The sequence below is a fragment of the Lagenorhynchus albirostris genome, chromosome 12, assembly GCF_949774975.1.
Source record: "Lagenorhynchus albirostris chromosome 12, mLagAlb1.1, whole genome shotgun sequence".
Classification (NCBI taxonomy): Eukaryota; Metazoa; Chordata; class Mammalia; order Artiodactyla; family Delphinidae; genus Lagenorhynchus; species Lagenorhynchus albirostris.
This window is the reverse complement of record NC_083106.1, coordinates 2,773,319-2,785,707: the sequence shown is the minus strand read 5'-3', so window position 1 is coordinate 2,785,707 and position 12,389 is coordinate 2,773,319. Positions and strand designations below refer to the sequence as shown.

At 53.3% G+C, this 12,389-nt stretch overlaps 1 protein-coding gene across 4 annotated transcripts in view; it reads right to left on the bottom strand.

The window, feature by feature from the left end:
• Nucleotides 1–1,434: 1,434 nt before the first annotated feature.
• RPS6KA2 (ribosomal protein S6 kinase A2) overlaps nucleotides 1,435–12,389 on the bottom strand; it is a 221,440-nt gene continuing 210,485 nt past the window's right edge. For all 4 annotated transcript variants that reach the window (XM_060168304.1, XM_060168303.1, XM_060168305.1 and 1 more), the window contains 5 exons: nucleotides 10,885–11,046; nucleotides 8,284–8,360; nucleotides 6,938–7,055; nucleotides 3,232–3,369; nucleotides 1,435–2,572 (listed from right to left, as the gene is read on the bottom strand). In XM_060168304.1, coding sequence (XP_060024287.1) covers nucleotides 2,447–2,572; nucleotides 3,232–3,369; nucleotides 6,938–7,055; nucleotides 8,284–8,360; nucleotides 10,885–11,046 — 621 coding nt within the window. In that variant the 3' untranslated portion in view covers nucleotides 1,435–2,446. The remainder of the gene's footprint in view (nucleotides 2,573–3,231; nucleotides 3,370–6,937; nucleotides 7,056–8,283; nucleotides 8,361–10,884; nucleotides 11,047–12,389) is intronic.

Genomic DNA, 12,389 nt, shown 5'->3' with positions numbered 1-12,389 from the left:
CACACACGCGGGTAGTCTGAAATCACGCCCCACGGCCCCTGGGGAACAAGTGAAACCTCACTCTTGCCCAGTGTGACGTGGGGGGCAGCACTGGGCGAAGCTCTCCCTCCGGGGGGCGTCAGGTGTTTCTCTTAAAGTGGGCAGGCGCCGCGGTGGATGGGACCACAGTGGGTACCACGGAGGGGGACCGGCAGGGCCAAAGGCCTGAGACCCCGGGCTCGGGTTTATCACAACCAAGTCTGGTTCTGGTGATCCAGAGGGGGTCTGACTCTACAGGAGGGCAGGGCAGCCAGTTAACCTGCTGGGCTGTCACACCACGTGTGCAAATCCCGCAAGGCCTTGCGTGAATGGTGGAGGTGCCCCGTTCAGGTGAATAACGCGGTGATCGCACCTTCATTCACATACCGACTGCCGGTTAGGAAGCCCAGCCACTGGCTACTTGAGACTTAAGCCAGTTCAATTAAACACAGGCTCTCAGCTTCTCTAGGCTGCCTCTCTGCAGAAGGGTTTCAAGTACCACTTTTTTTTGCAGAAGGGCGAGGGAGTGGAGGTATCTCAGGGCATTCGAGTTGGTTCAGGAGAGAGTGGGGAAGAGCCGGGGTGCCCCTGCCACGGGCGGGGTCCGGTGCGGGGTGAGTCCCGGGGTCCCCGCGGGGCTCTGAACGGTCAGAACTAAGGCTGCACACTTAAGGGGGCTGGTGTGACGCACAGAAAACACGCGCTAGCCGCTCTCCCAGCCGTGCTGCATCTCTGTCTCTCCTTTCTGTCCCCTTCCATCACAACACACGGACTTCAAGCAAACCAGCAACGTGCCGACGAGCCCAGGACAGAGGCCCAGGCGGCTGACGGACCGGCCGTTGCCTGTGCGGCAAACACAAGAGACAAGGACCACTGTCGATTTCTGGGAGGGCAAAATCTGTGAGCTGGGGCCCCCCAGGTGTTCCTAAGTTTCTAATAACAGACGAAATAGTTCTGACCTAAAACAAAACTCTTGTGGGTGGACGTCTTTTGAGCCTGGGGAAAAGAATTGAGAAATATGCCAAGTGCCCAAGAGGGCTTTGTGGGAAAACAGGTCCATGAACCTGTCCCCATCTTTTTATTCCTTGTGGTTCTGAGGAAAAGAAAAAAAAAAAAAGGCTCACGGGATAATTAAAGCTTCTGCGATACGTTTACATTTTCAGGTCTGAAAACCATTAGACCGAGCTAGGGAGCTAATTTTTAGAAGGCGGCATTGTTTTTGTTTTTGTCGGTCGAGTTGGGTACCAGAGTGAGTTAAAATGGAGGGACTTTCAGAAATTGTCTTCTTGGTGAAAACCCGGCTGAGACCAACAGGTGCCCCCCCTCCCCCCGAGGGCAGGGGGTGCCCAGTGATGCTGGCCAGTCACAGCACGGTGGGCAAGGGCCCTCCAGTCAGCCGGCTGGTGGCCCCCTGGTTTGGGGCCAGCTGGGAGGACACAGGCCTCTGTCCTCCAGGCCCCGGCGGTGGCTCGCCCTGCATCACACCCACTCCTGTGTTCACACGCCCCGGGGGAAACATTAAGTATCCCTGACATGTCAGGTGAGGACAGACCTGTGCAACAGAAACACAAAGCACGACACAAAAGCACAGCTTCCACAAAGGGCACCCCTGCTCTCAGCAACACATCCTCTGCTCCCCTCTGGCCCCGGGCGGGGGCAGGGGTCTCCAGGGGAACCGAGAAGGGACTGACGAGAGGCAACCCAACTGAGGGTTCCCACGGGCCACAGGGTTTCCATGAAAGGGGAAAGCCAGCACTCAGGGAAGCCCAGGCCCTCTCGGAAGCTCGGGGCGGCCGCGGCGACCCTTGAGCCGCTCCTGCAGACCCCGGTCCTCAGGAGAACGCGAAAACATGGGCACAGGTTGGGCTGGCTCCCTCCCGGGGACGCGAGCGATTCTTGGGAAGCGTGGCCACCGAGGCGAAGTTGCTGCTCCCGGGGCCGGGGTGGCCTCGCCCCATCAGATCTGCAACGGGAGAGAACACGGGGGCCTCAGTCCCAAGTGGGGGGCAATGAGACGAGGGCTCTTTGGATCATATGGAGGGACCAGGCATCTGCTCCTAGGTGCCCTGTGCCCGCCGGTCACTCAGCCGTGGGCAAGGGCAGAGGCACAGAAGCCAGGCCCCCAGGGCTCTGCCGTTAACTGTCACCTTCGCACCGTGACACCTGGGCTGTGTGTGCCGGAAATCAGACCAGGGCACTGACTTTATAACTGGGAAACACACGTCTCCACGGAAACACAGGCCACGACTGCGCAAGACCCACGGGCTGGGGGACCCTCCAGGCACTCGGCAGGTCCGCAGTGGAAGGGCCCCGGCTGGTCGGCTGGGGGCGGAGATGGCAAGGTCAGCACAGCCAGGCGTCGGGAGGTCCCGCCTGGATCCCCTCCGGCTGCCCGAGAAGGTGCAGGATGAGCGGGCGCCAGGCTCGGCTACAGCCGCGTAGACGTGAGTCTCTTCATGCCCCGGCGCTGCGCCAGGCTGGAGGACAACACGGGCTCCAGCCGCGGGGCCTGGGGGGCTCTGTTCAGAGCGAAGTAGGTGGCAGCCATCGCTCCCTGCAACACAAGGGAGCGGCGGTGACGCTGTGCCGGCCCCCGACCCGGCCTGGGCCTTGCCGAGCCTGGGCTACTGGAGGCCTTCCTTCAGGGCCACGGAGCACCGGCTCTCAAACATCAGGGTGTTGCTCGGATTGCCGTGTCCACCCGCCCCCCGGACCCCATCTGTGAACCGTGTGGTGACTGGGGGTAGACGCTCTGGGCTCCCGGGGAGCCCCGGGGTGAGGTTCTCCCGGCCCCCGATCCGCTCTGCGGCTGCGGGGTCCCTGGGGTGCCCTCCTGGCAACGGCACCCCAGCTCTGCCAATCTTGAGGATCCGGGACCAACCTGGGTGACTGGGCCCCTCCTGGAGCAGCTCTAAACCCTCGGGGGGTCTTGAACGGGCGGCTCCCAGCAGGAGAACCCCAGCCGTGCACCCCTCCCAGAAGAGGGGCCGCCCCTTCTGTGTTAACAGAAGTTTTCACTTGCTCAGAGTCCGGCATGTGACTGCACGCATGGGATGAACCAAGTAGCCGTAAATACATCCGGGATGCCTATCTGGGCTGTTGCAGGTTCCCTGCCGGCACCCCGTGACCCCTGGGGTTAGCCGTGCGGGTATCGGGGCAGCTCTCCGGAGTCCCCGCTCCCACCGTTCTGCCGTGGGGACCAGTGGTCGGTACCTTCACCAAGTGGACGTCCTGTCTGCGGAGCTGGTTTGGGGACAGGTACTCTCTATTCACGATCCACGGGTGTCTGAGGACCTGGACAGCTGTCAGGCGCTGCTGAGGGTCCACGTGGAGCATCTTGGACACGACATCCTGTGGGGGGAGGGCAGTGGGTGCCGCTGCTTCTCAGGGCTCCCAGCCACAGTCCTCCCCTGCTCACGGCGACACCCGGCCGCCGTGCTGACAGTGAGGCTCCGCGCCTGGGGCCGAACGTTTACCCCCAGGTTTATACACATGTGAATTTTTTTAAAAGTTTTAACCGTCGTCAACTTGGTGGATCACCCCAGGTTCATACAGTATTAAGGATTTTATGTCTGAAGAGAAATCAAATGTGGAAACGTTCAATAGCGGGTGTAAGTTACTGAAATATCATTTGAGTAAAAACGATAATCTTCCAAAGGGAGAAGCTGAAATAATGACTATCCCACAGATATAAACCAATCATAACAATGTCCTCAGTTACATTTTATCACATATAATAAATATTACTATCCTCAAATCCACAAGTGTTTGCTGCAAATAATCACCAACTGTGGAATTAGTAATCTGCTGCTGTTACTTGTGTCCAAAGGGGCTCATGTTCCATAGAGGTGATTTTCTTATTTGAGTTTGTTCGTTTTTTGTTTTTTTTTTTTTTTTTGCGGTATGCGGGCCTCTCACCACCGTGGCCTCTCCCGTTGCGGAGCACAGGCTCCGGACGTGCAGGCTCAGCGGCCATGGCTCACGGGCCCAGCGGCTCCGCGGCATGTGGGATCTTCCTGGACCGGGGCACGAACCCGTGTCCTCTGCATCGGCAGGCGGACTCCCAACCACTGCGCCACCAGGGAAGCCCTGATTTTCTTATTTGATTGTAATGTAATAGCAACAAAAACTCCTACAATGGGTTTAAAGACTGAGCTCCACTTCAGATTTACATGTGGCAATACATGCAAATGTGTGTACCTACGTCTACACACACGTACAATTAGAACTGTGAGCTGCATCTGCATGGAATTCATGAGACTGTCTGCACACGCTTGAGGCACCTGCTCTTGTGGTCATCAGGGCTGTCCTTGGGGGAAAGAGGGTGAATATTACATCCCTGTTTTGTAGGTGAAGACGTGATGTGTATAGTTCTTCACCAAGTGCCCAAGGAAGAGCCTCGGCGAGAATCCGTGCTTTTCTGCCAGCCTCCTCTCCTCCTTTCACTGTTCCCATCACATTCCAAAATGAAATGAAATCAGTTAGAGTATCTGTTTAATGTGAAGTTGCATCACTCGACAGAATTTGTGGTCATCAACCGCAACAAAGAAATATTATACACTAATAAAATATCCTTCTTCTACAGAGAAATACAATGCCTTTTGATATTTGATAACATTAATCTTGGTAACTTCTTGAAACAAATATCTCCTGGAAGGACGGTTCTCCCCATTTCTACGTGTGGAAAATGAAAGCAGGGAGACCTTTATTGACTTGATCAAGACCTCACAGTAGGGAATTCCCTGGCGGTCCAGTGGTTAGGACTCTGCACTGTCACTGCCGAGGGCAGGGGTTCAGTCTTTGTTTGGGGAACTAAGATCCTGCAAGCTGCGTGGCGAGGCCAAAAAAAAAAAATAATAACTCACAGTAAAGCAGTGTGTTTTTACACAGTGCATGCAGGAGGCAGATAAAGTATCATAACATACAAATCCGTAGGCTTTGCCTGTTTTCGGAGGATTGGAGGTTTTGTTGTGTGGCGAGCACAGAGGGGGGAAGGCACAGGGGAACGAGCGAGGGGAAGATATGGCAGGGAAGGAGCAGGGAGAAGCCGGCAAAAGGTCCTGGGAGGCAGCGAAGCCCTCTTCCCTGCAGCTGTGACCTTGGTAACGTGTCCTGTACCTGACGAACTCCTTTCCTGCCACCTTTTCCCTGCCCCTCACTCCTGCTTGAAATCACCTCTCAAAGAAACCACCAGCACCCAAGTCCTGGGCTGTGGCTCTACTGTGGGAACCGGAACTAAGACAATTCCCCATACTCATTCAAAACAGAGTGGATGGAAGGAGCAATGTGGGTGTCAGGGTGCGACACAGGGGAGGTGCTCACTAAATGCCAGCTGCCATTACCTCCACCATGACCTCCACCATCTCCTCCACCATGACCTCCACCATCTCCTCCACCATGACCTTCACATCACCTCCACCATGACCTTCACAACACCTCCACCACTTCTTCCATCATGACCTTCACCACTACATCCACCATCTCCTCCACCATGACCTTCACCACCAGCTCCACCACTTCCTCCACCATGACCTTCACCATTCCCATCATCTCCACCATGACCTTCACCACCACATCCACCATCTTCTCCACCATGACCTCCACCATCTCCTCCACCATGACCTTCACCATCACATCCACCATCACCTCCATCGTCTCCTCTGCCATCTCCACCATCCTCTTCACCACTTTCATCACCTCCATCATCTCCTCCACCATCACTGTATGAGGTCACAGAGAGACGGTAATGGCAGAGCTGGAATCAGAACCCCAGAATTTCTCCTCCTCTGGTCATTTTATAGAAACACAGGAAATAGACTGTTGATGCTGTTTCTTACTGTGGTTGGACTATAATTTACTATTTGATTAGAGAGGAATTCCAAGTCTGATGGACAGAGAAACAGGGCTGGTCACAAATGGTGCAGATGCAGAGAAGCCCCAATTCAAAGTATTTTTTAATAACAGAAATACACCCCTGTACCAGAGTTTTACTTGATCAGTCTGTGAACACTCAGGGCTATCATTTTGCAACATCCCTAAAAGTGTGACGGTTAATTTTCTGTGTCAACTTGGTTAGGCCATGGTACCCAGTGTTTGGTCAAACACCTGTCTGTTTTATAATAATTATAAATGGAGTACAATCTTTAAAACTCGTGAATCACTATGTTGTACACCTGCAACTTACATAATGAACCATACTTCAATGAAAAAAAAGAAAAACAAAACAAAAGACACTCGTCTAGAGAACTCCCTGGTGGTCCAGTGGTTAGGACTCTGCCCTTTCACTGCCGAGGGTGCAGGTTCAATTCCTGGTTGGGGAAGTAAGATCCCACAGGCCGTGTGGTGAGGCCAACCCCCCCCATCCAAAAAAAAAAGAACCAATAGTGATCTAGATGTTTCTGTGAAGGTGACGTTAACAATTAAATCTGTCAACTTCTCCATAATGTGCGTGGGCCTCATCCAATCAGTTGAAGGTCTTAAGTGAAAAAAGACTGAAGTCCCCGAGGAAAAGGGAATTCTGCCAGAAGACGGCCTTTGGACTAGAGCCACAGCATCTACTCTTTCCTGAGTCTCCAGGCTTCTGGCCTGACCTATAGATTTTGGACTTGCCTCCACAATTCCATAAAAATAAATAGCTCATCCTCTGTCTTAGTCTCTCTCTGCCTCTGTCTCTATACATACACATCCTATTGGTTCTGTATCTCTGGAGAACCCTAATACACCAAGGCTGTAGAAAATGTGAAAAGTGCGCTGAAATATTTTTGCAAAATTTCTTTTTTTTAGCTGTGTTTCTTAAAAAAATCTATGAGCATAAAATATCTATATGATTTACACGAAAAGTATCCTCTAGTATTCTCAAAGATAAAATGCTTACTGCAGAATCTCCATACCTGAGAAGAGCACTGGGCAATGTACTCACCTTTGCCGCATCAGATATGGAATCCCAGTTTCCCCCGGAAAGGGCGTACTTCCCGCTGCCAATCCTTGCCAAGATATCCTCAGGGGTATCATCTGGTCCGTTTGCAAAAGGGGTAAATCTGTGTGATGAGAGAATTTGTGGTAATGAGCTTCCATTTTATAATCTAAGATAAAGTTCATTTCGCCTCTTTGTTGTAAAAAGAATAATATTTTCTTTCCCATCATGCCCCAAATCCAGGATTCATGGTAAAGTGTAATTTATTTCTTACTGCTGTGTCTCTTTTCCTTACTCAGCCAGTGAAGAAAGTTCTGTGGACCCAAGGATGAGCCTTTCTGGACCGTTTCTGGCTTCCCTGGTGACAGTGTGGTACAGTGGTTTGCCCGGTGATGCGGTTTCCATGGTGACAGTGTGGTATATAGTGGATGGGAGACTGGGATTTGAAGTCTGAGAGACCCATGGTCGATCTATTACCAACTCTGGCTTCTCTGACAAATGAATTTTTTGAACCTCAATTGCAAAATGGGCAGAATAATACACTCGCAGGTACGCACAAACACACACAAAATGCAAACGGTTCTTGCCCTACTGTAAGTGTGTGATAGATGTTTACTGTCACCCCTTCACATAAACCAGGGTGGGTCAGTGTAGCCTCCCCAGAAAGAGAATTATATGTAATCCTAACGCACTTCCTTCAGTGGCAGGGTTTGTACTCCTAGTTTATGTATTGGCAAAGTAAGCACCAGAAGAATCACAAAGCGTGGCATTGGGAAGAAACTGCAGGGCCTCCTTTGCTATTGCAGCCCTCAGGGCACGGCCCCAGGCTCACCGGGGCTCCCCCCTCCACTGCGACACTAGTCACTGATTGACTAGGAAATACCTCACTGAGGCCACGCAAAAAGCAGGGCATCCTCAGTCACTCCTGTGATTCACCCGGGAGCAGAGCTAGTGAGGGTGAATCTATGACCCGGAGCCTGGGCTGCCTGCCTCTTCGAGACGTGGCTGCTTCCTGGCTCGAGAAGATGTCTGTAAGGAAAGATGCTGTGACCTCTGCGCAGAGGATGCGTGGTGCAGAGGCGAGAACGTGGACCCGCGGTCAGAGGCTTGGGTTTTTGTTGATGAGCTGGGCTGAGCTGTGGAGCCCCAGTTCCCTAATTCCAGAGACACACTTGAACGACAAGGCATGACTTTCTGCCCTTGCTCTCTGGTCGTCCTGCAGGGGCCTCAGGAGACTGAACTCAAGGTCTGTAGGTATGGGCCCACACCGTGCACAGGGACAGGCCCACAAGGGCCAGCAGCCCCGGCAGGGGCGCCCTGAGCGCCGACACCCACGTGAGGGTTTGCGTTACCCCGCCAGCATGGTGTACAGCAGGATCCCCAGACTCCAGATGTCACAAGCCGCGTCATAGCCTTGCCGCTTCAGGACCTGCCAGGGGAAAAGCAGACGACGGATAAGCACTTGGCAGGGAAAATTCAAGCTGTGATGGGTCATAACCCCGGCGGGGGTCGGGGGGATGGCTGGGGACGCGGGGTGACTTCAGTGGAACTGTCGCTTATCGCCGCAAAGCCAACCCTAATTCCTTGCAGTAGGATTCCCCAAAGACCCTCGCACACAGGGAGCCCTGGCTCTTGCCAGATACACGACAGACTGAAGAGGAAACAGTTAATTTTTAAGGCAGAAGAATTTTGGGAGTTCCCTGGTGGCCTAGTGGTTAGGATTCCAGGCTTTCACTGCAGTGGCCCAGGTTCAATCCTTGGTCGGGGAACTGAGATCCCGCAAGCCGTGCGGTGTGGCAAAAACCAAAACCAAACAAAAGCAAAACCAAAACAAAACAGAATTTTTTTACTCTGGTAAAATATACTTAGCATAACATTTCCCATCTTTGCCGTTTTTAGGCGTACGGTTGAGTGATACTAGGTACATTCATATTGCTGGGCAGCTGTCAGCATCACCCATCCCCACAACTCTTTTCCTTTTGCAAAACTGAAGCTCTGTCCCCATGAAACAACAACTCCCCCTCCTCTCGCCCCAGCCCCTGGGAACTACCATTTAACTTTCTGTCTCTATGAATTTGCCAACTGTAGGTCCCTCATGTAAGAGGAATCACAAAATTGTCCTTTTCTTCCTGGCGTATCACACTCAACACAGTGTCCTCAAGGTTCGTCCATGTTGTGGTGTAGGACAGGATTTCCCTCTTTCTTAAGGCTAATATTCCACTGTACCGTCCATCCGTCGATGGACACGTGGGTTGTTTCCACCTTTTCGCTGCTGTGAACACGGGTGGACAGATATCTGTTCTTGCCTCTGCTTTGAACTCTTCTGGGTTTGTACCCAGAGGTGGAGTTGCTTGGTCACCTGGTAGTTCTGTGTTTGAGTTTCTGAGGACTAGTTAACACGGGAGAGTGTTCGTGTCCCGGGGTTACACACTTCAGGGGAGGGCGATCCTCTGATACGTCTACAGTTGAATAACAATAAAGAAAAGCAGCGCGAGTACTCCGGGCGACTGCAGGTCACTGGACTGACATTGAACGTGAAGTCAGGAGAGCTGTGTTCAATTTCCTTAGACACGAGGGCCGGGATCTTTGCACCTCAGGCGTGGTGTCTGCAGCATGGCAGGTCACCGAGGCGTGTGAACACACCAAGCGTTCGGGGTTCAAGCCCTTGCCCATGTTCACTAGCTGAGTGATCTTCAGTCCCTTCAACACATGGGGTCTGTTTTTTTTTTAATCTGTGAGCTGTTTGTGGCTAACAGTATCTACCCTGCCCACTCCATGTGGCATAGGAGGATAAAAGCAAAAAATACAGGTAAAAGTACTCAGTAAATGGTAAAGTAATACACCAACGTAAGGTAGTCTCTAATCACTAAAACCAATACTATTAACATTAGTAGCGATCAAATAAGGCAATAATATTGCTCAAATAGAACCAGATTGTTCTTAAAGGGGCTACAGGTAGCATCTGGACAGCCTAATGATGGCCCCAGCTGCGTATCCATCCATATCCTGGCAGGCACGTGGACATCTTCCACGTGGACCACTGGCTGTGGTCACCTCGTGGACCCCACCTGGGTCACCTCTCAGCTCACAGACTGGCCACTAGGGGCCAGCATGCCTCTCTCTTAGGACTTTCTGTACTTGTCACTGCACCCACCAGGGCCACCCTGGAGCGGCTTCACCAACCACCAGAGGGATCCACGCAGAACCTAATGTCTGTTTTCATTCCTGACCTGCCCCCACCCCGCCCCCATCAGCAACGTCAGCCTCTTCTGTTTCCAGCTCTGCTCTCACCAGCATCTTGGGTTTGGTTGCTTTTCTAAAAAGCAAGAAACTGGATTCGTCTCCACAAACACATCAGTGACTTCAGGACCTACCGGAAATGATCCCCAGAGCCCGAAAAGGGCGCAGCACACACGAGATGTGCTGCCGAGGCCTCTGGTGCCCTGAGACGAGGGGGCGGGAGGGGGGCCGCAGGATTCACGTGCGTTCTCATCCGCAAGTCTCGGCGGAACCCCAGCGTTCGGTCCCACAGCACCTGACTCGCTCCTGGAGCTCTGGGAAACAACCCAGATCAAGAGCTCTGGTACCAAGCCCACGCACGCGCCCTCCCTCCTGGTGCAGCTGCTGGTAGAGTGCTGATCCCAGGTGACCCACTGGCTCCCTGCCCGGTTGTAGGACAGACCGACGCATTATTTCTCACCGCAACTCCTAACAGACAGGCAGGTTTGATCGAAATCGTGTAGAGCACAATGACAATTCCACATGCAAACCTCACCATTACAAATTTTACGAATAGGAAATAAAATGATAAAATAGCTGTGTTTGAGCAAAAAGAGACCAAAGCTCCTCACTTCTGCCCTCTAGAGTTACTGCCGACGCCAGTACACCGAACCGCGCAGTGACTCTGGAAGTCGGAAAGGGCCGTCGTCCCGCCGGCTCAGCGGCCCTCTCACCTCCGGGGCAACGAAGTTGGCTGTGTAGCAGGGGGTCATCAGCAGCCCGTTCTCGGCTCGCAGCTGCTTGGCGAACCCGAAGTCACAGATCCGGATGGACTCGGGGTTTCCAGACTCGTCCATGTACAGAATATTGCTCGGCTTCAGGTCTCGATGAACGACCTAGAGAGGCAGGAGGAAGTGCGCCTGAGCTGGGGCCCAGGCTGGAGCAGGGGACAGAAGCGGGGACGCACTCAGGAGATAAGGGCTTATTTGGAGTCGTTTATTCTGGGCGGGTCCTGAGGCAGGAAGCAATCGGCTGGGATGCTCCGATCTCTGTAGGTCCTCCCCCCTCCCCTTCTCTCACACTGACACTCAAAAATCGAGGACCCCACCTAAGCCCCTCGGATGGTGAGTATTTGGATGAAGAGATAAGTAAGCCTGTGCCCAAGATCAGGGAGGCCCGCGGGGGCCATCACACAGAGAGACACTGGTGGTGAGCTCCGTAACACGGGTGGAAGATTTCTAAAGATAAACATCTGCTGTGTGATGCCACGTTCCAGCGGGCAGGTGTCGGGCACCCAGCGGGTGATGCAGACAAGGAGCCTCTGTCATGTGCACGTGGCCAGTGGACAGAAATCCGAGAGCCGCATCTGTGCGGAGGGAGCCGCACGGCGCTCTGAGCACCGAGAACGGGGCCGGCGGCGCCTCAAAGCACAGCGGCCATGTAGCTATTTAGGGCACAAAGCGGCTTCTTCTGAAGGGGACAGAGGCCGATTGTAAGAACATGTGGTGTGTCTGCATGTGGCTTGGGGCCCACGTGTCTCATTGTCCTGCTAATACCCAGGGAGAGGACAGAGAAGGGAGATTAAAGGGCCACGGCCGGCAGCCGGCTTACAGGGGCTCCGATGGCCGGGAAACAAAAGACTTCGGTTCCAGGTCTGTTGCCCCCCCTCGTGTAACAGAAGCCAATCTGCAAAACCATCATCTGCAGGGCTGCTTCTACAGTCTGACCGTCCTGGGAGATGACCATCGTGTAGCCCTGGAGGAATGTCCTGGTCAGACGGGGCTGCATTTTAAAAGCTGACAGCCACACGTGCACGGCTGGCCAGGGAAGCACTGCTGCTTCCTGGGAGGTGCTGAGAAGGTGGGGGTCTGGGGCTGAGGGCAAGGGGTCTAGAAGCATGGTGCTGGGTTAGAACCCGGCTGCGTGTGCAGCTTTGGGCGCGATACTCAACCCTTCTGCGCTCTGGTCTCCTCATCTGTGAAATGGGTGTGATCCAGAGTCTAGAACTGCCCAGACGAAGAGCTCAGAGCAGCACCTGGAACCCTCAGCGGTCGCTGTCATTTTACCACCATATTCCTTGGCATTGGTGGAGGAATTCAATTCTAAATAGGGCAACTGATGAACATTCCAAATTTCCCTTTATCAAGCCCAAACTACTGTTTTGCTGGTCTCGGTGAATTTAATTTCTTGACCTAGCTCCTGGACACACAGCGTGTGTGTCTAAAATCATTTAGACCCA